We start from the raw sequence: 26,783 nt of genomic DNA, 5'->3' as shown, positions 1-26,783 counted from the left end.
CTTACAAAGCCAACTCTTACAAAGCCAACTCTTGACAAATCATCACAAAGAAGAAAAAAAAAAAAAAGGTGTAACCTGCCGTTTTCTTCTTCTTTCTAATTATTTGTTCAGCCCGAAAAATTTTGTTTGTTGTCATGATTTGTCACGACAAGAGTTGGCTTTGTCCGCGGCGTAAACGTCTTTAAATAAATACTTTCTGAAAAGTCTATGAGGAAAATGAACGTGGATTTCTTTTCCGGGTCTCTCGAGGGGGCGGGACTGCAGTCCCTTTAACACTAGAAGGTCTGAGAGGTCATTTTGACCGTTGAAGTTTATTATCTTTGCCCATGAAGCTTTCAGAAGGTTCCCCTTCCATGAGCATCATCATCCATCACCATTCTATCATCTCAGAAAATCTTGACATCTGAAAAAAAATCTAAATGTGAATTTAAGCACATGCAAATTTAGCTGATTTAATTTTTTAAACTTCTGCTACAATTTGTGGGCCATGTGAGGATTTTACGCACAAGGCATTTTACTTCCGACTTTTCTGTGTTGTGTTGTCACATCTGACACTACTTTCTCTCTGTTTTCTCCATATAGCTTTCAGTCGTGCGCCTATCCCCATGGCGGTGGTGAGGAGGGAGCTGTCATGTGAGAGCTACCCCATCGAGCTACGATGCCCGGGCACCGACGTCATCATGATTGAGAGTGCCAACTATGGTCGCACGGATGACAAGATCTGTGACGCCGACCCGGCTCAGATGGAGAACACGCGTTGCTATCTGCCCGATGCGTACAAGATCATGTCTCAAAGGTAAGACACACACGTCTTTTGCTTCCCAATGTAATCGTTATGCCAATTTATTCATTGTCGCTGTTGTATCCTACTGACATACGCACGGGAGTCCTACTTCTCTTGGTCAGGTTTCAAGTTTTAAATGGGTGGCCATGGATGGATACAGCTATTCTCCTCAGCCATGGGAACTGGCTAGGCCTCATGCTCAACTACAGCACGTGTATTAGTTACTAAAGACAAGGCGGCGATCCGAGCACTCAAAAAGTTAAAAATGAGGAGTGGGTAGGATAAACAGGATGTACCTTGTTTATAAAAGTTAAAAGAAGCCGACATGTTTCGTCTCTAATAAGTCTTCATCAGGGCAAGTATGAGTCTCATACTTGCATGGCAGGTTCGTTCAGCAGCAGCCATGTTGTTTCTGCTACGAATGCTCTCCTTGTGTCCCCTTCAGATCTGGGAGAATGATCTCCACTTGGACCCCAAGTGGCACAGAAGGTTGAATAATACCCTCCTGTTGGGAGGTTCTTGCCTGCACTTTTCCTAGCACTTTATATAAACGCTGAGGAACTTACTTTTTCACATCCAGACAGGCAACAACCAAATGGTTTATCAAATCAGCCAACAATATCCAGGCAGTGTAACGCGTAACTTGCATTCCCTTGCAATCAAAAATAATTTGAGCATTATTATCTTCTGTGATTGATTGATCATATTTTCAATCATTGCCTCATCCCAAATGCCATCTTGTATGCCACGCACTGGGGTTCAGGGCATACACAATCACACATGTTGTTAGGACAAATGAGCAGCGCCATTTTTACAGATTTGCTGATGATTGCTGCATTTCATTGTGCAATTTGTAAAATAGCTTTGCCATTTATTGAATGAATTGTCTTCTTCCCCTGGATGGAAAAGGATCTTCGACAGAACGAGGGGAGAATAAGACATTGTGATAAGTGCTGTTGTACAGCACCTGACATCAGTTGAGTGGAGATGGAATGAATTGCGTTCTCTTGAGAGGAGAGATGCATTTCCACTTTAAAAATGGATACTTAATATGGTGGTTGCCCTAAGGGCAACCAGACTAGTAATTGCAGTACTTTATTATTTATATATTATTCCAGTTATTTATTATTCCATACACTTTTTAGGGTCCTGTGGGCCAGGACATCATTATCATACATCATCATCATACAGACCCAAAGCTCGAAATTGTCGGTGCAACCACACTTGCCGTTACCCAGAATTGCGCCTTTCTAGTATTTGTATTGATCTCTTAAACTCTGAAGTAAGCATTTCTTTCTATTGTATGTGAAATACGACTGTTCAATTTTGAAATTCCAGTAAGTTCTGTATAACATCCGACATGATTTATCATAAGGGCGTTGATAGACTATTCAGGAATACGAATAGTTGGGATGAATCCAAATTCAGGTGTATTTTCAAATCTTTCCTTCTCTTGATGATAAGTGATACGTTTATAAGCTGTATACTGTCTCTCTGTTTTAAGTAAATGGATAACATTTACTTTTCTGGGGAATATAATCCGCATGAGTGTAATCCCACCATGCCTATAGCTCTAAATTCATATGAGTCATAAATTTACCTCCGTGGAAATCAATGTACATTTTCAATGATTTGAATACATTATCTCTTATTCGTGTAAATAAATAATCTCCCTGTGAGCTCTGCTGCCAGATATGAGTGTTTTGAGCAGAGTTATGGCTATGCTGTGCAGAAACCCCGGACATGGAGACCTATTTGTCAGGGCAGACAGAGTGTGGGCTTGCTGCACTTGGGCAGTGATTTAGGGATATAATTGATTGCCAACATTAAGTTAATATACAAGTATCGGGGAATCAAGCATGCGGGTTGTGATCAAGACAAATACAAAGTGCTCATGTCTGCAGACTAATTCTGTGCAGAGGACTGTACGTCTTGTCTCCTTTTGTTGATTTATTGCAGCACTTGGAGCAAAATGACGACCCCTGTCTCTGAGATATCATTCTCTGCATATACCGTACATTAGCTTGGAATGATCATCACCATGAGGTCAAAACACCCTTGAGCCACGGAGTGGAGACGGGCTTTATCTAAATTGCTATACGGTGTCGGCATCCTGCTATTATTTCCCAACCTAATGTTCCATTTTGGATGTGATTCTCTGAGAATACTAATGGGATCCGCGGTGCGTTGTGTCTTGCTGTGCAGTACAACAAAGGTGAGATAATCACTGGCATGGAAAAAAAGCACCTGATTGAGCAGGGTGTTTGTGTGTGTGTGTGTGGGGGGGGGGGGGGGGTGGTTGTCAGATCATTGATCCATCCCGTAGCTACAGAGTTCTCCCGCCGCCCACTCAGAACAGAAAGCCTAGCGGGAGCGAATCAACGGTTCCTGCAACTGTCAAGAACACAAACCTTACAAAGCCCCTGCAGGGACACAGTGGGCCCTTTTTAGCCTCACGGTGGCCGACTGGTGTGACCGGTGCTGATTCAACCGGCTGCTTAAAGGTGACTGTGGCATAATTCAGAGCCGTGCCGCTTTGTGTCTTGGGGGCGAATCGGAGAGTGGATGAAAGTTGTGAGCAGAAGGAGGTATCAGAGTGCAGTTGGTATTTGTGGCTAGGCGAAACAGCATTAGCATGCAAAGGTTAGCACGACAACGAACAACAACCCCCCCGCGCACCAACCGTTGCAACGGCGAACTGTCACAGCTGTTGCTAGGAAGTGGTGGATAAGCTCATTAGGGCTTCATAGAAGAGACAAACAAAAAAAAAAACACAAGAAAACAAGCCATACCCTCTGAAGAGAGTATGTGACTTTAGATTATTATTAAGGCTGTCACACGTTGAAAAGTCGGGACAGAAAAGCCGAATCAGCTGGCATGTTTGGGCTGTGGATCACATATAGTTTTTGTGAAATGACAAAAGGATGGATCGCTCACGGATGCTATGCTAACTCCATACTTTAATGTTTTTTTTGTTTTGTATTCTCCACAGGCTCCATTTTTGATCTGTGTAGGCTGTGTCTTATGTGAACAACATTGGCACAGTATTTAGCATTTTCTGGAGGAGGAGAAAAATACATGACAAGTGATTGAATTCAATGTATTCACTGTCCCTGTAATTTTCAGGCACTTGTTCCTATCTTATTCATTTGGTGTGGTTTATAGTGAGTGAACATCAGCATGGGTGCACCCTGCACAGCCTACAGTACAGTATGCATCCATGGTGCAGTTTTCTTCCCCCCATGTGTGATAAGTCATCTTCCATGGCCATGGCTCCTATGCCTCCTCCCCACACCCACCCACACCCACCTCACAAACTTTTCCTCCTCTGGGATTCATTCCATGTTTTTTTCCCTCTCCCCCAGCCAGTTCTAGTAAAGGGCATTGTACGGCAGTTAGCTTTCACATCCCATCAGAAGAAGAGCGGGGCTGCAGCCGGCTTAACCCATTTTGACGTGAGATCAGATTCTAAACATCCTGACAGTTTTCTGAAAAAGCTATGTTTCTATGTCAGTGGTTCTTCGATAAAAAAATAAATAGCAGACCTACAAGCTCGTAGCGCGCCACTCGGTGGAGCGCTATGAGCTTGTAGATCTGCTATTTTTCAATAGCTAAAAGTACAACAAAATGCTTTAACCCATTTTGATGTGAGATCAGATTCTAAACTAGAAAAAGTGCCCTTCTGGGCACAGGTCTCCACCAGGATTCTTCCTCAGCCTAGTGGGAATATGCGTGCACAGTCTCATCGCAATGGGACGCTGCGTTGAGGAGTTGTGGCGATTTGTACAAAGCGGGCTACTCCTGAAAACTGTAGGAGCCAATCGTGGCCAATCAGGATGGAATATGAGAAATCAAACAAACCTGTCTTGATCACATGACTATGGAGATCATGTGTACCGATTTGCGTGAAATTTGGATAAAATCTGAAGGAGTAATAATAGAAAATGTGTTTACATATGTCGGCCTCCTGGTGGCGCTATAAAGAGCAGATGTGAAAAATTCCAGACAAAGGTTTTTCCTTGGCCTCTAGGGAGTTGGCATACAAAGTTATCCACAGATCCGTGCAGTTAGAGGTAAAAACACTTTTCGTCCAGTTATAGCGCCACCTTGAGGCTGAGTTGAAATTGTTCATGTGGCATTTCGTCCTCGGCCTAGTGGGAATGTGGTTGCACAATTTCAGGGAAATCACGCGATGTGTTCATGATTTGCAGCATTTTGTTTGAAACTGAGCTGAACTGAACTTTGGAAGCCAATGTTAACCAATCAGGATGGAGTGTGAGAAATCTGAAAGACCCGTTTCGTTGAATGGCTCTAGAGAGACTGTGTACCAATTTGCGTAATGTTTGGACAAAATCTGTAGGTGTACTGTGCAAAAACTTGTTTTGCACAAAGCGGCCTCCTGGTGGCGCTATAACAGGCCGTTCTGGAAAGTTTGGGGCAGAGGTTCATCGTTGGCATCCAGGGAGTGTGTGTGCAAAATTTGGCATCGACCGTGTGGCCGAGATTAGCTGCTCACGGACACACGGACGGACGGACACACGGACACACGGACGGACGGACGGACACACGGACGGACGGAGTGCAAAACATACTCTCCCCCCATGCCTTCGGCCTGGTGGAGACAATAATTATGTCTTCTACATCCTGACAGTTTTCTGAAAAAGCTATGTTTCTATGTCAGTGGTTCTTCGATAAAAAAAAGACCTACAAGCTCGCGGGCGCGCTATGAGCTTGTAGATCTGCTATTTTTCAATAGCTAAAGCATAACATAATGCTAACACCAAAAAGGGTTCCCGCCCAAAATGGCTTAAGCCCCCCCCCCACCCACACACACACACACACACACACACACACACACACACACACACACACACACACACACACACCTCCTCGTCATCAGCCACTAGAAGGAATGGCCATTTTATATTCAACAACGAATGCCCAAAGCCTTACCCGTTCCAATTTAGGTCACTCGTACGGTATAAGGGCCTGTTAGGTGTGTGCAGAGCTCCTTTAGCAAGGTGTTTGCTTCCATTACGGCCTTTTAAGCGAGGTCTAATAGCGCCCTCACATCTGAATGATAGCTTGCTGCTGAGCCGGTGAGTGCTGTAATGCATCTCAAAATGAAGGCTGTCTCCCACCGCGCTGTGACAGGATGAAATGAATGGCTCTTAGTCATTACCCATTCCCGCCTGCGTGCCTCTGCCATTATGCTCCTGCAAGGAAAATCCAGCCGCTGCTTGAAGAGCACGTCACCTGTGCACGTCGCTTCATCGTGGCGAAGGATGCTGTAATTGAAGCTGTTGACATCATCTGCCGGTGATGGTGTTTCACACAGTGACCAGATGTTATTTATTTTTTAAAGCTCTGCTCCCCTATCCATCCGTGAGTTCTGTACACTTAACTATTTCCATGACTGGCCCCCACCATCTGTCCGGCACCCGTAACCTCATGTCCCATCCCATTGTTTCAATTCGCTAGAGAAGCTGCGCGAAACGCGACTATATCCAACGACATTGCCCGCTTTCCGATCAGAGGCCCAAGCAAACTGTGTTTCCCCAAGGCATGGCGGCCTTCGCGGTCGGTAATTACATGCTATATCAAAGCTGTATATCACGCGGCATCTCCGCAAAAGTCAACGAGCACCTACAGGGACAGCTGATAGCTTTGTGTCAGGCTTGTGCATGACCCCCAAAGCATAAAGCGGGTCACGGCGGAGACTCCCCGCGCTCTTTGCCAATTGTCTTTTCTCTGCACCCCGCCCCTCTTTCACTCTATTCCATTGCCTCCCTTATTGTATTCCCACATTTCTCCTTCAGTTTCCATATCGCTCAATCACCCTGAGAGCCTTACACCTTTTGATTAGCTGTTTCTATAGTGTTTTATAGTGCTATAGTGTTTAGACTTGTTTTTTCCTTCATCTCATGTCACCTTTAGGTTTAGCCTCCTTTCATAGGGAACTTGCAAGGATTTGACGGTTTGTTTTGTAAATTCTGTACATTTCTATACGTGGGGGATTTCTAACTGCTGACCTTGTGTAAGCACTAGGCGGTTGACAACGTGCCTGTTAATGAGTAACAAGCAACCAGGTCATTATCCACATTGACACATTTAGTGCACAAACGCTTGAAACAAATGAATCGTCCTCTGCCGTAATAAAGTCGTGATGACAGAGGGACCAGGAATGAGGGAGAGATAAAGGCTAATTGTACTTTATCGCATGACTGTGTTGCGTGAAAAAAAATGTCATTTTTCAGTTGGAAGCACATCACTTTTCCAGAAAGGACACGGTCGTGCAACAAATTATAATTATGGCCTTAAAGCGATGTCGAACTTTGGTATGACCTTCAGTTATTAACTACCTGATGGAAGTCAAAATATTGTTGATAATCTGCTGCGTCTGTGATGGGGGAACCTGAAGTGATTCCTTTATCTCATTGTATGTGTGTGGTGAAACAGGTCTTTACAAAATCAACCTTTTAAGATAGACATAGACAAACTCATTTTATTCTACCAAAATACTATATTTCAAGAAAAAAGTCATAGTAGTAGACCACGTATATGGTGCACACACCCGACCATGTGCCATTATGTGAAATAGATTTGATCATAATGGAAGCCATGTTGTGAGCTTGTAGATCGGCTATTTTCACTACTACTTAGACATTTGTCTTCTAATTTATGGAATTTCTTGTTTTTGTTGATTTCTTCTTGAAATTATACTGGCCTTTTTGGGATTTTATTTTTAATGTTTTGAAATAGCAGTAATTAAAAACAAAATGTAGGAAACAAATAAAGGGACCCATAAAAAATGACCCAGTGTTTGGGAACCAGTTGGTATACTACCCAAGATTCTACCAAAATGCGACACCGCTCCAAGAGAGCTAAAACGAGACTGGAGGATTCCTTACTTCTTCTCACCAGTGGTCTTTTCCATCTGGTCCAGGCCTCATTATCCTTGGCATTTGACCTGATTTCAGAGTAGAAGGATTTGATGAGATATTTAGCTGAGGGAGAGCGTGGGGGGGGGGTGGGGATTAAGTGGAAGAATCCCCCTTCACTTCCTGCGCCCATCCTCAGCCAAATCCCCTCATCTCGAGCGGGATGCTGTGTCATGAGAGAGGATATTTAACTGACAGGAGCATGAGCAGACGTTCTCCCTGCCTGCCTCCATGCATTCTTCTGTTGATCAGTGGTGGAAAGAGTACTCGCATGTTTTATAAAAGTAGTAAACCTTGCCATGATCTGGATAAGAAATCAAAAAATACTGCTCCAGTGATTAGAAATGTATAATTCAAAACATGCTCCTCATTGACTTCGATTGGTGAAAGGATGGCAAAGTTGGATAGTCTCAACGGGTGCGTTTACTTGCTCCAACACCGTGAAAACTATGAAAAAATGAATGAATACCATTACCATCAATTTAAATAATTTACTAGTTTCACTCAACAATAAAAATCAGTGCATTTAAATTCATCACTTTCGTACAATACAACAATAAAATTACCAATTTATAGTAGATTGTAATTCAGTGATGCAAGGACACTTGCACGATTATAAGACAAGTAGCCTACCAAAAGAAAATGCACAATAACCAAATGTACCCTAAACCAAAACGAAATGCCAAACAAAATATAATAATTAAACCCCCCCAAGGGAAATCATGAAAGAAACTCCAAACAAAAAAACACAAAAGAAACACAAAGAAACAAGCATGTACCTCACACCGCTTTAGGGCTGTATGAACCACTTGGACCTCAGGGCACATCAAACAGTCATGGTGCTTCATCAATGGTCAGGCACTGTCAAACAATATAAACAACTTCAGTGTATATAGTTCACTAAAACTGTGTCTTACAGGCAACCTTACTTAAAGATGGAGTGCCGTGATTTTTTTCCACCCTAAAACATGGTCATCAGGTCTTATTGTTTTATAAGGAGGTATAAGTAAAAATAAATAAAAAGTATTTGTTAAAATGTTGTTTTTATGTGGGCACGCCCACCAGTTCATTAAGTATGCCTGGTTTGCATGGTGGGTGGTGATCCACCTGAACTGAAGCCGCATGCACAGCTGTAATTGTATGATAAAGGGGGAGGGGTTAGGGGAGGGGCTGATTGTGTGATGACACTATATTACTGTTTATTTCATTGGCCCGTATGACTGTCAAGGGTTCGGCCTCCAGGAAGAAACCCTAAATAAGTTAATACACCATTGCACACATTCATGTCTAATGAAGTACTGTCACCTCATAGACACATGAAAAACTGGAAAAATACAAACATCACGGCACCTATACTTTAGCTATTGAAAAAAACAGATCTACAAGCTCATAGCGCGGCACTTACGAGCTTGTAGGTCTGCTATTTTTCAAAAATCGCGAAAATGTGGTGCAAATCTTTGAATATATATTAGTGAACGTTTTTAACTCAAATATTTTCTTCTGGTGGGGTCCCTGGAACAACATAATTGTGATGAGGGTCGGCGGCCAATTACATATAATTTTGAAAATGTTTGAGAAAGACTGACATAGAAACATGGGTTTTTCAGAAAACTGTCAGGTTTTAGAAGGCATTTATAGAATCGTCCTCGGGTCTAAATAGGTTAATTGAGTACAGTACAAAATGTGTACGTTGCATAAAAGCAATTAAACATTTCATTTCATGCCTTGCTGTGCAGTGTAACAAAAGACTGTAGTGCAGCAGTGAGTTTCTCCTCCTGCTCCCGTCCATCTGGTCCCTCTCGGGCAGAGACAATGTATTTTTCTGACCGGAGCGATATGCGGACGGGATCATCGAGATATTGAAGCTGTGCCACAGTGAAAATGTAAACAAAAGCTAACAGGACTATAACTCGAAATTTTTATGGAGATATCATAATTTTTGTCCCGCTGCTTCCGGTTTATCGTTTCTGCTTGAGAGAGACCAGATCCAGGCAGGAGGAGGGAACTTTTGAACTCAATACTGCTGCAATTTGGCGGAGTCAGGTTAACTTTCCACCACTGCAGTTGATAAATCTACAAGCAAGGGGAGAACTATAGGACATCTGAGATTTGTCTAGCTTAATTATTTTGTGTTTATTTCTTTCAGCTTTCAAAACTCTTTATCCTGAGAGCTGGCGCTTTTCACCACTTACCACATCACAGTCTGTTGCCATGCATGCTTTTCTTCATACAGTAGTAGGTGACGAAAGTAGCAGCTCATAATAAGGCTGCTGCGCGTTATGGTGAAATATTGTGAGGTGCGATAAGCTCGTTGGAGTTTCAATGGTGATATATATGAGATGTGATAAAAACTCAAATGTATTATTGTAAGTGTGTGATTTCAACGTGTCTCTCATTGTATTTTGTACATGCTGACCGAACTGTTCTCAGTTCTCACCTTTGTCGACAAATAGTGCTGTCACGCTACTGGAATGTCTTATCATCGATACAATATTACCTAGAAGAATAAAGAGCATCATTTGAGGGAAATTAATATATATTTTGTACTTGAGGTATGACTTGAGGTCATTTGCATTCCAATAGACATTAAAACACAGAGGAAATGGGGGCTGTATAATTGGCCTCATACCACTGATTATTAGTGCTACAAATTGTGTTAACAACTTTGTTTGCTAATGTGCTGTACTAGCATGGCTAGCATTATTCACAAAGAGTGAACACTACTGTTTTGTCTCTGTGCGATGTGCCATTCGTCAAGCTAAATCAAGATGGAAAGATCGTAAGAAGCACAACCTCTTGTTTGTTAATCGAAGTCGGTGAACCTGCAATTAAAAAAAGCCGCAAACTAAAATAACACCTAGACCAGACCCACCAACTATTCTCAAATGTAGCAATCGTGATGAGTTGAGTGATGAGAGCTGAGGTAGTGACACCATGAGTGAGAGGCGGGACTGCTCTGTGCGTGCATGCGGGCGTGCGTGAAAAGTAACGTGACATGCAAGTTTCCAGAAGGACATGTGTTTTACATAGGACAATTAAAAAAACGAGCTGAAAATCGGACTTACACAGTACAGAAATTTTAATTTCTGATAAAAGGTTCTGATATCACCGATAACATCATCACAGAGAAGACTGCAATCGTCTGTCTAATACACATCTTAAAATTATTGCGATTGCATTTGGCTAGTTTGAGTTGCAGTTGCGGTCAGGAAAGTTGCATTACAGAACATAAATAAATGATCATCTGGGCATAAAGACAATTTCTGTTCCAAGAGTAATTGGTTTGTTGGAGTCGTTGGTGTCATTATACCAAGTGAGTGAAAAGTCCTCTGGCTGTGTGCCAGTGTATTCAACCATACTATTTTAAGGAGATGGTTTTCAGTGTTGTACAGTAACAGTAAGAAAGTACATTTGCTTGAGTATTTTGAGTATTTCCTTTTTTAGGAAGGGAATAAGTACATTATGAATTAACCTTTGTCTTAATAACTTAAGCCCTATTTCAAACCTAGTGAAAATAGATGATCTACAATCTCACAACACAGCGATGTGACAAGTTGTGAGCTTGTATATCTGCTATTTTCACTATTAGTGATATTTTTGTACATTTGTACTTGTGAATAGTGAAAAGTTTTTTTTTAAAGCAAGTAGGCCTACTCCAGACCTTTTAGGTCAAGTACAAATTTGACAGAGAAACGCCCTGGAGTATCTGACTAAAGTACTGGAGTTGAGTACTTCCACCACTGATATTGGGAGAGGGTTTTATTGATCATTAAAGAAGGCAACTACTTTACTATATTTAAGTATTCAAAATGCTTCTGTGCCATTATTGTAGTCAGCAAATAAATTGACAACCCTCTTTTTGATTTGTTAATGTTTGTTGGCGTGCCACAGGCCTGCTTCCTCCGAGATAATGATCATTGGGTATTACTCTTGAATCGCCCAATTATACTTTTTTTTCTTCCAAAAACAGTACATCTAAGTGTTAAAAAGCTGTATTTATGTTGACACATCCAACAGCTCATTAAAATACTGGATTCAACCTTCGTCTCACCAAAGCATTACTCTGGCTATACCTGGCTGTTTCTGCTGCCAAATGGAAATGAAAATCTTTGTAAACCAGTGCTACTCAAACTTTTTTTATTTCAATGACCCTCATAAAGGGTGTGCAAATGGAACCAAATGTACCCTTATGGGTCCATTTGGTTCCAATACACACACCCTCAAGGAACATTGAGGGTCCCTGGAGTCTACTTTGACCACCACTGCATTTCAACACTTTCTCTCCAATTAGTAAAAAATGGCTTCACAACAACAAATAATATTATAATGATTTATATAAAAATATTAATAATAGGGCTTTGCACTGATGCAGTGCTTGGGCTTTAAAAGGCTTTTTTACTGTACATAGTACATACATGGATTATCTAGAATTCCACATTTTCTTTTGTTCATCATTTCATGCATGCATGAATGTTTTTTGTGACACAATTCAATAGAAACACACACACACGTACAGCAACTGCACACATTTTAACCACATAATGGTCTAGTTATCTAATGTCAAGTAATGAAAACAAATTGGTAGCACTACTTCATAATTATTGTAAAAGAGTCTCTGAGTTGAAGATGGCAGAGGCAAATTTCTATTTTAGTTTGAATCATCATAGTCTCTTGAAACATTTTCATTTAGTTTGAGTCACATTTTAGTCACCCAGAATGTTTTATTGTTAGTTGTCTAGTTTTAGTCGAATAAATATCATCATATTTGAGTCGACTAAATCTACAGGTTATTTAGTCCGACTAAAATGTATTTTGGGTGCCTTGATGCCGTCGTAATGGCTGATCTTACACTTGCTGAAAATAGCCGATCTACAAGCTCACAATGCGTGGCAGCGCAACGCGTTGTGAGCTTGTAGATCTGCTATTTTCCGCATGCAACCAAGTGTAAAATGACAATACTGCATCTCTTGTCCACTAGTCCCTTCCTAACATTTTTGTGTAGTTTTTATTTGTTGACGGAATTGTCAATATATTTTGTCTTAGTTTTAGTCATCCTAGATTAAGTTTTCATTTAGGTTCCATTTGGTTTTCGTCAGTGAAAAAAGGTAGTCGATGAACATTTTTCGTCTTAGTTTTAGTCGACAAAATCAACACTGGTTGACACAGGGCTTACTATGCCAAACAGACCAGAGAGCAGTGCTGTCGTTATCCATGCATAACCCTCAAAGCCAATCCCCCAGTGGCTTCCCCTTGTTTAAAGTGTAACTCCCCAAACAATGGATGCCAGATGAATTCATGCATGACTTTAATGTGTGGAATATGAAATACCAGCAAGCATGTGGTGCCTTTATTCCGCCTTACAGAGATTCTAATGGATTAGTGGTTCAGGAGATCTTCATATGGCAACTGTGCTGCCAGGGTTAGGATATGACATTAATATGCATACCTGCACAAAAATGCCTGCACGTGCACACTGGATAAAAAGTGTCGTTGGAATGCACATTTCAGTGTTTAGTGCACATTTGACATACCGTACATTGCATGTCAAAGTTCCCCTGCTGTGTGATTCTCCTTACATTTGTAAAGTAGATCTGCATTTCTTACCCTGCGTATAGTTCGTTGGGATAAGGTAATTTCCGCCGAGGAACAATGGGCGTGTTGTGCACCTGACAATTACGGAAAGGAAACATGATCATTGAGCCTCTGCATTGAAATAGTTGTGTGCTGCAGAAAAACAAATGGACAAAGAATGAAAGGAGGTCCCTACTGCATTCAGTCAAGTAATCCGAGAGAGGGTAATAAGTAAAGTAAAGCTTTGACAGAAAGACCAGAGGAGAAATAACTCCCATCTGTGATAGCAAACATGCAAAGCAATAAAGCACAATTCAGAGTTCCTCAGATGAACTCGGCTTCTGTTTTCATCTTTTGTTTTCTCAATTCCTCAATGTTTTTCTTTTCTCTCCCTCCAAATTTATGATATACGTCCTGTTGGATGACATCACCTGGCACTCATTATATACCGTCCTCTCATGTTTCAGCTCCGCCTTCTCCATCGCCGGGTTTGATAAGAACCTGCTGCATTCCCATTCTTGGCCCAATTATGTCCAGTAACTGTACGGGCTTGGCAGACTTGTACGCTTCCGAGGCTGCCTTGGGTCTCCTGACCCGGCCCTTTGTGCACCAGAGTGTGTGGTGATTAGGTGGAGCACAAGACCCACGGTGGAGTTGGGTGATGTTTTTACCAGTGTGCCCATGCAGAGCAGATTCACTTCTCTCAAGGGATGGAGATAAGAGAGAATCCGATTGGCTTCAGCCGAGGCCGATGGTTTGAATCAACCGTAACCACGTACATTTTGGGGTTTCTGAGCTGGATGCCCCACAGGGCATTATTATACACCAGCAAGTTAAATCATAATGCAGACACAGAGTAATACAAAAGTTTGAGTTTTTTTCTTTTTCTTTATTCTTGGCTTGTTTCATGTTATTCCTCAAGAAACATTTATTTTTTAATTAATAGTTCTGGTGGCAGGTGAAACACAGGGAGTTGTAATGTAATCAAAGGGGGGGAAGCCTCAGCCCATTTGCCAGACAGGGGAGTGGGTCTCACTTGGACGAGCCCAAACAGTAAAGAATGGCTCTAATTCAGACAGGAGCAGGTGGTTAGTTGGCGTGCAGGGAGCAGATTCCTCGCTTCTGCACTCGCTTCACTTTCCTCCATCTGATGTTTGCCTTCATCTGCTCATACATGTATAGGTGTGTCATCGTCTTTTCATCTCCCTTATTCCATCTCATTCCAGCGTCGTTTCTTAACACAATCTTTGCCGCGAACGCGGGACCTCTATTTTCTCTCCACAACTCGCCTCTGCCAGAACGAGGGAACTCGTCTTTCTTTAATTTAATTTAAATCCAGTAATTAAAAATAATATTTCTAAATATATTTATTTATATTTTACTCGCATGTTAGACAGCCTACATACGGATCCGACGTGCACGCGGGCACGCATGCTTTTTCTGCTCAAAATGAGACAATCTGGGATATTTAGGACCTTATAAAACATGAAACAAGCTAAGCTAATGCTGATGCTACCGCCGGGCGATGCTGCTCCTCCATGCGCAACAACAACAGCTGTATGGGGGATACACGTCCTGGTTTCTTCTTCTTTGGTTTGACACACATTTTCCTGGCACTGACCACAGTCTATGGCACTGACCAAGCCCCCAGTAAGGCTATCCAACGTTGAAGCTGCCACTACCTACTGGCGAAAAGTGGAACTGCAGCACGTTCATGGAGGTGGACGGACGTTCAGTGACGTCACGTGCATAACGTGCGTCATCCCGGACCTCAAATTTGAGGTCTGGAGTGGCTTAACTTCCGCTCACTCGAGCCATTGGGTTATAATTATACTTCCGGCAGTCTTCCAGGTGCTTCAAAACACCACTGAGCAACTTCCATCGAAATGAATGTTTTCCCTGCTTCAAGCAACGTGAGAGACAAATTATACTGACCTTTAACAAAATGAGCTTGCTTTTCATCTCTCCTCCCAGACGGAAGAATAGGAAGGGAAAACAATCATGCTGATTGCTGAGTGATTCATAAATCAAATTATTACTCAAGTTCTTTTTGGCTTTTTTTCGACTCCCAACCTTTTGACTCCCCCCTGCCCCAAGTATCACTTCGTGCTGTTGGAAAGTCCTTGCCTAATCACTTCACAGTACTGATCAGAACATGCTTTGATTGAAAATTATGAAGGAATTGTACTGTATACACAGTTAGCATGCTTTTATATAGAATCCATTGTTCTTGAAAGTAAAACATTTGAAATCTTGTTTAAAACCTGCCTACCGATGATGTCACTGGTAGATAGGTTTATGAACTGAATTAGGTTGAAAATGGATGAAGTGGTCTTTTAATCATTTCTTCAGGGTAGCGTACAGATTCCGACCAAGTGTTATGGAAATCCGGCAGAGTCTATAGCTAAAAGTCGGACTTTGACCTTGATTGTGACCTTGGGCTTCTTTGACCTTAACCCACAACTTGATACATGTTCTAATTGAGCTGTAGTTCATTTGCATGTCAAAATACATCCGTGTGGTTTTATTCAAGCTCGTCTTTGTACCGTTTCAGACGATCGCTCCCTCTCCACGTCTCTGCTGCTATGATGCAGTGATGGTGAATCATTCATGAGCACTGCACAGTACACCTTCCTTCCAATATGCAGTGCTGCATTTGGATGGTGTTGGTTTTGTTTTTCTCCCCCACCGTAGTGCTGTGTTTATGTGCCTGTAGTAGTGTATACTGTATGCATATGTGATTTTCTGTATGTTTATTTATATTTATGTTTTTGCTTCCCCGAGTGCTGGGCGTTGAAGTCATGGAGAGGTTGCAGTAAAACGAATGAAAGAAATGCCTCCAGTCGCAGCTCAGCTCTCTTATGATGAGGCACTCATACTCTGCTTCTCTTAATCCTCCAAATCCTGTTTCTTTTTTTCTCCTTCTCAATTACTATTATATACTTGGAATCCTGCTTCTCTGGGGCTCTCTAGGTATAGTAGCTATACGTATCTATTACTGGGCCTTCTTTTTATTCAGTGCCCTCTTTCCCCTCTCTTCTCTCCTTCTCAATTGTTTTCTGATGGGCTTAACCCATTCTGAACAGGAACCCCTTTTGGTGTTTTAACTAAGCATTATGTTATACTTTAGCTATTCAAAAATAGCAGATCTACGGCGGGGTGTGAGGGTATGTGAGGCGGGGTGTGCCACCTGTTTGCTTCGTAACCTGGGCAGAGAAGTCAAGAGAGTGAGACGATGAACAGCCTCTCTATTTCCTACCTACCTCTCTCTCTCTCTCTCTCTCTCTCTCTCTCTCTCTCTCTCTCTCTCTCTCTCTCTCTCTCTCTCTCTCCTTCTTCCGACACATGGTGGACCATTCCCAAAGGCTCTGTCTTAACCAGGCCTTGTCTGGTTCACCTCTGGGTCACCAGTCTACTCCTTGCTCCCTCCACTCAATTCTGGCAACAGCATGTACTTATAATTGTGTTTAAGATGTCAGCGGCACAGGTTTCCCCCAAAGTAACGCTTTCCAGACATGGCCATAAAATGGGATGAGAGTGTGCGTGTGTCGTGGTTAGAGAGGTGTGATTGCTTTCGCAGACCTCCAGAGAGCCCTATGCCTTGCATGCTTTTATTTTAACAATCTCTTTTATGGAGACAGACCTGGTTTAGAATTAAATGGATTGGATGTGCGTAAAAAAAACATTTCCGATCGTTTCGGAAAATCGGTGCCCTGTTTTTAAAGCTAATAGATTGACCACATGAACCCTAGTGTCCCTATTCTGTTGGGAATAGGGGTGTAACGATATAGTAACTGCATCGAAAAATCGATTTTATTTTCAAGAATCGAAGTATATCGAAATGAAAACAGCAACATTGACTATGTATCGTATCGTTTTGCAATGCAAATAATCGGTATCGAATCGTTTTGCTATGCAAATAATTGATTGTATCAATACTACATTTTTGTGTGTGGTATTTAGCAATTTTTTGAAGAAAAAAAGGTTTAAAATAATGTCAATGTATTGTAAATAGTTACTGTATCGATTTAAAATCATTGAATCGTATCGCCATAATGAAGCAATATCATCCATGTATCGTATGGTCAACCATGTATCGTGATACGTATTGTATCGCTGTTAAAATCTATCGTTACATCCCGAGTTGGGAGCATTCAGTGAAAATAGCAGATCTACAAGCTCACAACCTTTCACAGCGATATTGTGAAAACAGGATAGGGGCAAGCTCTAAGTGGTATTGAACAGATGCCTGTGTTTGATCACAGGCTAGTGGAGTCTGCTGCCCTCCCATTGTCCATGGTCAGTAATATGAAAGGGGATGCGGGGACTTGTATCAATCTGAATGCTGGAGAAACACTCCCCTGTTATAAATGTTTCATAGTGCAATTGCATAATTGTCTCCACCAGGCCGAAGGCATGTGGGGAGAGTATGTTTTGCACTCCGTCCGTCCGTGTGTCCGTGTGTCCGTGTGTCCGTGTGTCCGTGTGTCCGTGAACAGCTAATCTCGGCCACCGTTAACCCGGTCGATGCCATATTTTGCACACACACTCCCTGGATGCCAACCATGAACCTCTGCCCCAAACTTTCCAGAACGGCCTGTTATAGCGCCACCAGGAGGCCGCTTTGTGCAAAACAAGTTTTTGCACAGTACACCTACAGATTTTGTCCAAACATCACGCAAATTGGTACACAGTCTCTCTAGAGCCATTCAACGAAACGGGTCTTTCAGATTTATCAGACTCCATCCTGATTGGTTAAGATTGGCTTCCAAAGTTCACAGGAGTGCTCAGTTTCAAACAAAATGCTGCAAATCATGAACACATCGCGTGATTTCCGTGAAATTGTGCACCCACATTCCCACTAGGCCGAGGACGAAATGCCACATGAACAATTTCAACTCAGCCTCAAGGTGGCGCTATAACTGGCCGAAAAGTGTTTTTACCTCTAACTGCACGGATCTGTGGATAACCTGGTGGAGACCTGTGCCCGGAAGGGCACTTTTTCTAGTTCATTCTGATCCAGCCCGCATGCACACCGCTGAATATTCATATACGATTGGTAGCACTTGAACTTTCTAATAAATATTTGAGTACGTTATCCATAAAATACTTACTTTATGTGCTCACAAATTGATTATTTTCTTGCCGATAATACATTTCCATCGATTACTTTTTGGATTTAATCAAATTAGCAAGAAGCATATTTAGATAATCGATTTTCCTAATAATGATATCGTGTGTAAAATAGGTTTTACTGAAGTGGTTAATGAGACTAATCAATTTAGTCATGTATGGTTATCCAGGGTTAGATGAGGTCAGTGTCAGTGTCATGATCTTCATATATGGAGATGGCCATATACAGTATGGTTGCGTGTCACGAGGCGTGATGTGACGAGGCGTGAGCATATATGGAGACGTGATGTCACAAGGTGTTACCATATATGGAGACGTGACGTGACACACGGAAATGCAGGCTTTCATAGTGAATGTGATCGCAATGAAGAAAATCTGCTTCTCGAATATTCTATTAACTATATCATGAGAGCAAGACGAGAAGTCAGTGAACATTTCTAAAAGTCAGTTTCAATATTCCTTCAGTTAATTGCCTAGCACTGCTGTACATCTCTCATCAGCGTTAGTGGGATATCTTTGGCTTTCCTAATAGTACAGTGTAATTCATACCTCGAGCTGCATGGCTTTTACAGTCAAATCTAATCGTTTTCCTCCTGCAAGATGCTGTACAGTACATATTCAATAACATGCATACATAGGCATATCTGACATAGACTTCCTCTTCTGATGCTAAACATGGCTCGCCTGCATTACCCAAAAACCCACTTTCCTCCCAGAGTGTGCCTCCCTCCCGTCCGCCCGGCCAGGCCCCGGCTGAAACTCAGCAGCACAGCAGTTCTCTCCGGTGGGTTGCATCGGGGCCTGGAGTGGCCCTCTCCTCTCGGTCCCCCATACTTGGTTGTGCAAGCTAATTATGCAGGGCTATTTTCTGACCGGGGAGCATGTCAATATGGCACAGTGGGAGAGCGCTCGCTTTCCTCTGCGCCACATTGTTATTCATGAGTGTTAATTCCATCAATGGCCTCCTCAGCCACTGGACCGTGGCCTTCTCCCTGACAAGGGTGGGGTTTGTTGCTGCTGGTTGAAGAGCTTGTTGCCGCCTGGCTGAGTCCTGGAATGATAAAAATGTGTCACGTTCTGTCTCGAGGTTGTGGGCGTGTGTGTGTGTTTAGGATTTTTGGCAAAAAATGTGCAGCTATAGCAGTTTCCCAATCCCCGTTTTTATAGGGTTGTGACTTGTGAGTAAATATTCTCCCCATTTTTTCCCCCCTTTTTTTCCTTTCTTTTTTAAACCTTTCCAATTATTTTTTTCACAAACTAATTTGACAATACAACATCTTATAAGCTTGTAGATCTGCTGTTTTAACTATTTTTGATCATACATGTATAGTTTTAGGTCTCCCTCTGGGGCCTCGAGCTGGAAAGGTTTGGGAACCCCTGAGCTAAAGCAACTGGCACAGGGACGGGTGAGGAGTGGATGAGGTGCAGTGTAGCAGGATATAATGGAGGAGCATGTCATTCTTTATTACCGGTCAAGGAAATAGTAGTAGTAGTCCGTAAGTATTCCTGGACATGATGCTAGTATGCCCTCAGATCTTACCCACAACCCAATCCTTCATGCTGAGTTTCAAGCAGGGAGGCATTGGGTAGCAGTTTAATAGTCATTGTAATGACTTGGCCAGGGAAATGAACTCACAATGTCAGGGCGGACACTCTAACCACAAGGCCACTGAGCTAGTTACTGTGGCTGGTTACAGCCCTAGTAGTCTGTACTAATAGTGAATAGCCTGATATTATTCATCAAAAGTTATATGACTAACTTCGGTTTCATACATATTGAAGAGTCTGTTAGTATAGGCGATGGTTGCACAGTGTTTTCATTTGACATGATGGCTTCAGAAACGCAGTCTTTCTGAGCTGATATAATCATTTATTCGAAAATGTAGTCCAGAGAATGAAAAAATGAAGCTTAAACCAGAGAATGTTGTTTGCCAGCTTGAGACTTGTCTGAGACTTTGCAGTGTATTTGAACCACTGCTTCATCACATCGCTGCTTGCCCTGCAGCGCTGCTTTGAAAAACACAAGAATGCCAATATTGTTCCGCGTGCCTGACTGAATGCGGGAGGGCACACTCACACCCAACAAGGCATGCAGAACAAAAAACTCAAATTCAATGTATAGAGTAAGAAAGAAAGAAAGAAAGAAAGAAAGAAAGAAAATACAAATCTGCAAGGACAATGTGTCTCTGTAGCAGACCTTATCTGGAAAGAGGAAGGTGGCAGGGAGAGAGTTAGATTGTGAGGCAGCATTTTAGAATCACAAAGCTACCGAGACAGATGTGTTGGAGTTGGAGATAAATAGATGCTTGCATCCAAACGGGCCACCACAGCCTCTACCTATTACCCAGACAATGCCATTGCCTCTCTATCAGATTTTGCTCCCATGTCACCTTGGGAAGACAGCGGAATTAACGCTGTGTCCGTGGCTCCCTAAATATTGTTATTTACAACAGCGTGGCTGGGACATATTGTGGTGTCTGATTAGGTACGTGTCGTGTACGTGGTAGGGCCATGAATTAGTTTTGACAGCAAAGATTAGGCATGTTGGCCCATGGGCTGCCGCCGCTGCTGTTGTTGTGACCGTGGGGCGTTTTCATCTCAGTGTTAAAAGTTTTATGAATGCCAGAGGACAGACAGTCCCTGTGCAGCTGGACAAAAGGACAAAAATCTTGTTGTTCTGCGTGCGTGCGTACGTGCATGCGTGTGCGTGCGTTTGCAGGCATCCCAGAATGTATATGATATGAATACCAGAGGGCAGCTGGACAAAAGGCCCTGTTATCTTGTCAAATCTTGTTACAGGTGTGTGTAATTTCTTACGTGGTTGGGTGGTTGCGGGCCCCTTTTTAGTGCTCTGCGATTTTACTTCAAATAAACATCACAGTTATGTCAGACTTCTACCTAGATTATAATTAATAATGACCAAATATTTGTACTGAATCTTTAAGCGGGCGCTAGCCGCTCTTATGCACAGCTCTGTCTGTCTGTCTGTCTGTCTGTCTGTCTGTAACTTTGCTTAATTAGCTCTCTGCACTCACTACTATACAGTAAATATAATGTACAATTTGTAAGCCGCAAATTTGAACATACATCTATTACCTCTGAATGGATGTCTTATGTTCAGACTATTACCAGTGTATCTGAGGCTGATATTATGTACAGTGTCAGCTAGACAGAACATATGGGGGTCATATGGGGGTGATATTGTATATAGATGGGAACATTGTATTGGTTTACTGCTGCTAAATGCTCCTACAATGTCCAAGGAGCTGGACAAAAAGGAGTTTTACTATCATGTACCTGTTCACAAGACATGTACACAATGCGTAACAACGAAGATCACCTTCACCTTGACCTCGACCAGGCTTGTTTGTGGAGCTTAATAGCTATGGCTACAAAGGACTGACCGAGAAGCTTTGTTTTGTGTGGGGGGACGATTAATCTGTGGAGGAATGTTCTCCTTGTCTCCACTAGACATTTGTCGCTGTTGGGCGGAAACCTTGTACTGTATGTCCAAAACAACGGTTCCCTTTACATTATTTTAAAATAGTGAAAATAGCCAAACTACAAGCTCATAACGCGCTGCATTGCAAAAATATGTAAGAAAACAACACAAAACAAGGAAGTGAGTTGATCAAATAGAATCCATTTTCGGGTACTGCTAGTCTCTTTCTAGCTCAAATGTTTTCAAAAACATCTTTGAGAGCAATGTTTAGCTGTAAATGACAGTGTTTACATGGCTGTCATGTTGGAAACGGCAGTAAATCAAGTGGGCCGCAGCCGCGCAGCTGGTGCTCAGAGGATTTGATTAGGCTGTTATAGAGCGGAGCGGTCTGTAACAACACACCGGTGAATTCAGCGATTGACCAATCAGAATCAAGCATTCAACCAAGCCATGTAATAAATATAAATAAGACACGTACTGACTATTACACTGACTACTGCTATAGACATCCACCACCAGGCATCCTGGTTTGGCCGGGATTGTCCCCGTCTCAACAAATATCTCTGAAACACTCAAATTTGGGTGTTTACATAGACGTTTATCACCTTCTGTTCTGTTGCAAAGTGCAGTCACTAGTTTTGCTAAGCACTACAATAATTGTCTTACATCCTGAAGAAAATGCCATGTTAAAAAAAAAAGACAGCAGGGATATAAAATCTCATTTCATATAGTCAAAGTTTGCTAAAATAGCTGAACTACAACGAGTCATTTTGCGACACGTTGTGAGCTTGTAGTTGTAGATCTGCTATTTTGGCTTAAGTGATAATGGTCCCCGATTTGGGTGTTTGAAAATAATGTAAACCAAATTAAGGTACATTTGGGTGGGCGGCAGTGGCTCAGGGGTAGAGTGGCTGGATGGTAACCACAAGGTTGCCTGTTCGAACCCGGGCTCCCCCAGAGTTAGTGTCGAAGTGTCCTTGAGCAAGACTCTGAACCCCAAATTGGTCCTGATGTGCTGGTTAGTGCCTTGCACGGTTTCCGCTGCCATCGGTGTGTGAATGTGTGTGTGTGTGACTGGGTGAATTGATCCACAATCTATGTAAAGCACAAGGCGCTATATAAATGCACCATTTAAAATTTACATTTGGAACAACCTAAAGGAATGCAGGGAGTCCCTGGACCCTACTTCTACCTCAAGTTCTCACCTTGAGCTCGGGTGTTCAAATGCAATATATTCGGGGATAAGAGTCTGGCTAGAGATTAGCGAGAACAAAGCATATTTTGTTACACTAGATTGCATACAGTATACAGTGCATGCACACATTGAAGCCAACGTGCCATGCAGAGTGCAGTGTGCACTTGTCATGTCATATTGAAGGATATGCTACTAAATATAACAGTATAACAGTAATGTCATGAAACAAATCGAGCAAAAACCACGCTGTTCTTCTTTTCCCCCATTTTGCACTCCCATCCCTCCGGTACTAGAGCAGTATCTCGAGAGGTAGCCTGGGCACCATTCCATTTCGGGTTTATGAACCGGTCGGGAGCGGATGATATCGCTACGTCATGTTGTAGTATTGTTTTGTAGTCATCAATCTTCCGGAACTTCCTTTTCCCTCAAACCGATTTTTCTCAATAAAAGCTGCAGGCTATGAGAGCTTTTATTGTTATTCTTCCGGTTTGAGGGGAAAGGAAGTTCCGTTTGATTGTTCCTGCCTGACGACTACAAAACAATACTACAACATGACCTAACGATATCATCCGTTCCAGACCGGTTCACACGGCACTTTTGGAACAGAGACCAGGCTTTCCTCTGAGGTGGAACGCCTGCTGAGGCGAGGTTACTCTAGAGGCATTTTTTGTATTGAGGGAGAGTTAAAAGGACGTCCTGGTCACACCTGACAAATTTGACGGGGCATTGCTGCTGCATAGGGTGAGCAACAACGATACAAGGGCCGCCTTGTCACCTGTGCCAGCGCAGGAGAAGCAAGAGAGCTCTGTCACTGTCCCTACTTCCCTTGTTCTTAGTCGTTCACCTCTCTTGAACCTCTTTGGTCTGTCAAAGCTGCGAAGTGGCTGCATGCAGTACAATATTTTACCAGATTGACCCTGCCGTCCTCATTTTGGGTAGGTTGTTGTAGTTGAAATTTCATACAAATAACCTAGGCCTATAAGATGAATGTATACATATCGTCAGTGGCATGCACAGACATTTAGAGGGGCAGGTGCTCAAGTGGAAAAAAGGGCACCTTGTGCAGCGTGAGGAACCGGCCGGTTGACTTAATAGTGTGACATTTATAGATTTTGGGGCACAAATAATATGTTAGAAGCTTTTTATCAAGAATTGATCATTGTCGCCATGGTCCACATACTGTACAGTGTACACTGTACAAAAACAAACAAACAAAAAAAAAACCCCCAAAAGGGTTGCTGTCCAGAGGGCAAAGGGCAGGTGCTCTAGCACCACCTAGTGTCTATCTGTGCACGCCACTGCATATCGTATGCCAGTGTTCAGCGAACATATGGCGATCTACAAGCTAGTACTGCAGATCGATTGCCTATATCCATTGCATGACGCTGTTAAAGTTAAAGTTGAAGAGAAATGAACTATGAGGAAATTTTACTTAGCATGCATATTATAAAGTGGTATATAGGCCATTCTTGAACATAGTAGTAAAATATAATGTATTTTTGCTCTTTGTAATGACACTGATTCATTTCAGACCTCAGCCTGATGCAACTTTTTGCAGCTGCTTTCGGCTAACTCACAGTAGCCTACCGTGCAGTATAAGCCACCACTTAAAAAACCGATACAAATCATATATTAAATATATAAAATAAACAAATAAATCCATATTTTTAATTAGTTACCGCTGCACCTAATCCAGCCCCTCTCAAGTCCTTTAAAGCCTGTTTTCCCCAGCACTCGCACTCCACATAACAAGTATGTCTCGTTGGGTGAATTAAGACCTTCATGGTCAGTGAATTACTTTCCCCTCACACTAAAGGTACGCACAGTGAGCGAGGGACCCTTGGGTAAATCGACGTCTGGGAGACAGCAGCGCTCAGGCTGGCCCAAGCTTTTAATCCCAACCGCGGATCCCTTGCAGGCAGTTCCTTAAGACCCGAGGTGATTTCCAGCATGCCAATGCAGGGCTGGACCCTTGCCGAGCTATTGACGCCTGACCCCGCTCGGTATCGAACACCAAGGTTAGTTGTAACCCCCTCTCGCCTTTCATTATTGAGATGTGAATGAGGGAGGTCAGGAGGTGGCTCCCATCGATCTGTCAACACGGGAATATTTGATTGTTGCGTGGAAGGATGGCTTTGCCAAGAGAAGTAAGGCTCTTTCCCGTCACGATAACAAAGGCAGCCATTTTGAGTCTGGAGAGCGTTGAGCGTTGAGCACATAAATTTGCAGGGCTGTCAAGTAGCTGCTTGAGAAAGAAAGAAAGAAAGAAAGGAAGAAAGAAATACTTAAACGTTGCTGCTTTTATTGTGCTATTTGTCTTTAAGAATTATGAGAGTGCACCGCCAAAGGGATTTCTTCCCCCCCCCCCCTGTGGCTCATACAGATATATAATAGATTATTAGTGGGTGTTATTAGAAATGGCTTCCATCTCCTCTTTGTTGGCACAAAGTAATTAGCTTCTCTAAAGAGCCACTAAAAGCCAGCTTCTCGGGGTGACTGTTGGTGAAGGAATGCGTTTTTGTCAGTGGCTTGCTGGTTGTGGGGAGGCCTTTGAAAGAGGAAAGTGCTAGAAGTACACACACGCCCAAGTCGGACATTGGAAGTTACCATGGTGACAGCAACTGGAAATGAAAAATCTGAGCATAAAGGCAGACCTACATGCGCGTGTGCGTGCGTGCGTGCGTGCGCGCGCGCGCACGTGTGTCGCACGTACGTGCGTGCGAGTGAACAAGAATTTCTGTTCACAACTATCGCTTACAGTTTAATATAATGCAGGTGTTTTTTTTCTCCTGTTTTTGGACTATTCACTTGTGCTCAGTTAGATGAATCGTTGTCTGGATTCCTTGGCCAAATGCGGGGATGGACCTTGGAATAATAGCCCGGGGCTGGGATTAGAATCTTTGTGTTGACACTGTGCATCCCCATAGCGTTCCCTCCACTCCAAGCCGCAGCAGTCGCTGCTCTTTGTGCGTAACAAACGCGACTTGATACTTTGAAAAAGTCAAACGAATGGCATTTCTGTATCTCTCCTACCCCCCTCCCTCACTGTGAAGCCTGTCACAGCGGTGGCACTATTGAGTGTCTAGTGTGGAATCTCAGGCTTGAAGAGGAGCTCTTGAGTTCGGCTTAGCATCTCAACAGGATGGGTTTCCAAAAGCTAACCCCGGTCAGCATCCCTGGGGTACCGTCAATGGAATACTGCAAGATGGATCCCTCTGTGCTGTTAGAAAGAGTATATTGAAAGCATGTGTGCGTGTGCAGTGTGTGCACAAGTCTTCCTGCAGTGATGCTGGTGTGGTGACCACACAAAACACACAGCAGTCAATTTCGCCATAGTGCCATGACGCACGCACGCACGCACGCACAAAGAAAGAAAAAAGAAACCGGATCCCGCTTCACACCTTGCATGTCAAATTATCGTTTCCCCTCGAGATGTGACACGCTAATACATTCATCTGACCCCGCTTATGAAAAACACAATGCAATCCCCACCTTTACAGTGTGCCGCTGGAATGAGGCTTAGCTTAAACTGGAGCCGCTGCATGTGACAGTCCCGCGGGCCTGGCGGGATAAATCAAGCGTCGGCAGGAAGATAGGGAGCTGCATCATTTATTGGCGAGAACAGAAAAATTCATCCTGGAAATCATAAATCATTGTCCAAGTGAATGAGCCTCTCCTACCAAATAAATCGATTCATGGGGATATTTCACATTTCAA

General features: G+C 42.8%; 1 protein-coding gene across 1 annotated transcript in view; it reads left to right on the top strand.

The window, feature by feature from the left end:
* Positions 1-26,783, top strand: part of LOC310875820 (adhesion G protein-coupled receptor L3) — a 233,471-nt gene that overhangs the window by 30,186 nt on the left and 176,502 nt on the right. The window contains exon 2 of the mRNA XM_083789211.1: positions 583-796. Within this exon, the coding sequence (XP_083645337.1) occupies positions 583-796 (214 nt within the window). The remainder of the gene's footprint in view (positions 1-582; positions 797-26,783) is intronic.

The sequence above is a fragment of the Protomyctophum parallelum genome (genome assembly GCF_964188405.1).
Source record: "Protomyctophum parallelum genome assembly, chromosome: 18".
Classification (NCBI taxonomy): domain Eukaryota; kingdom Metazoa; phylum Chordata; class Actinopteri; order Myctophiformes; family Myctophidae; genus Protomyctophum; species Protomyctophum parallelum.
Note: the sequence above shows the minus strand (reverse complement) of the source record. Positions and strands in the feature narration are given on the sequence as shown.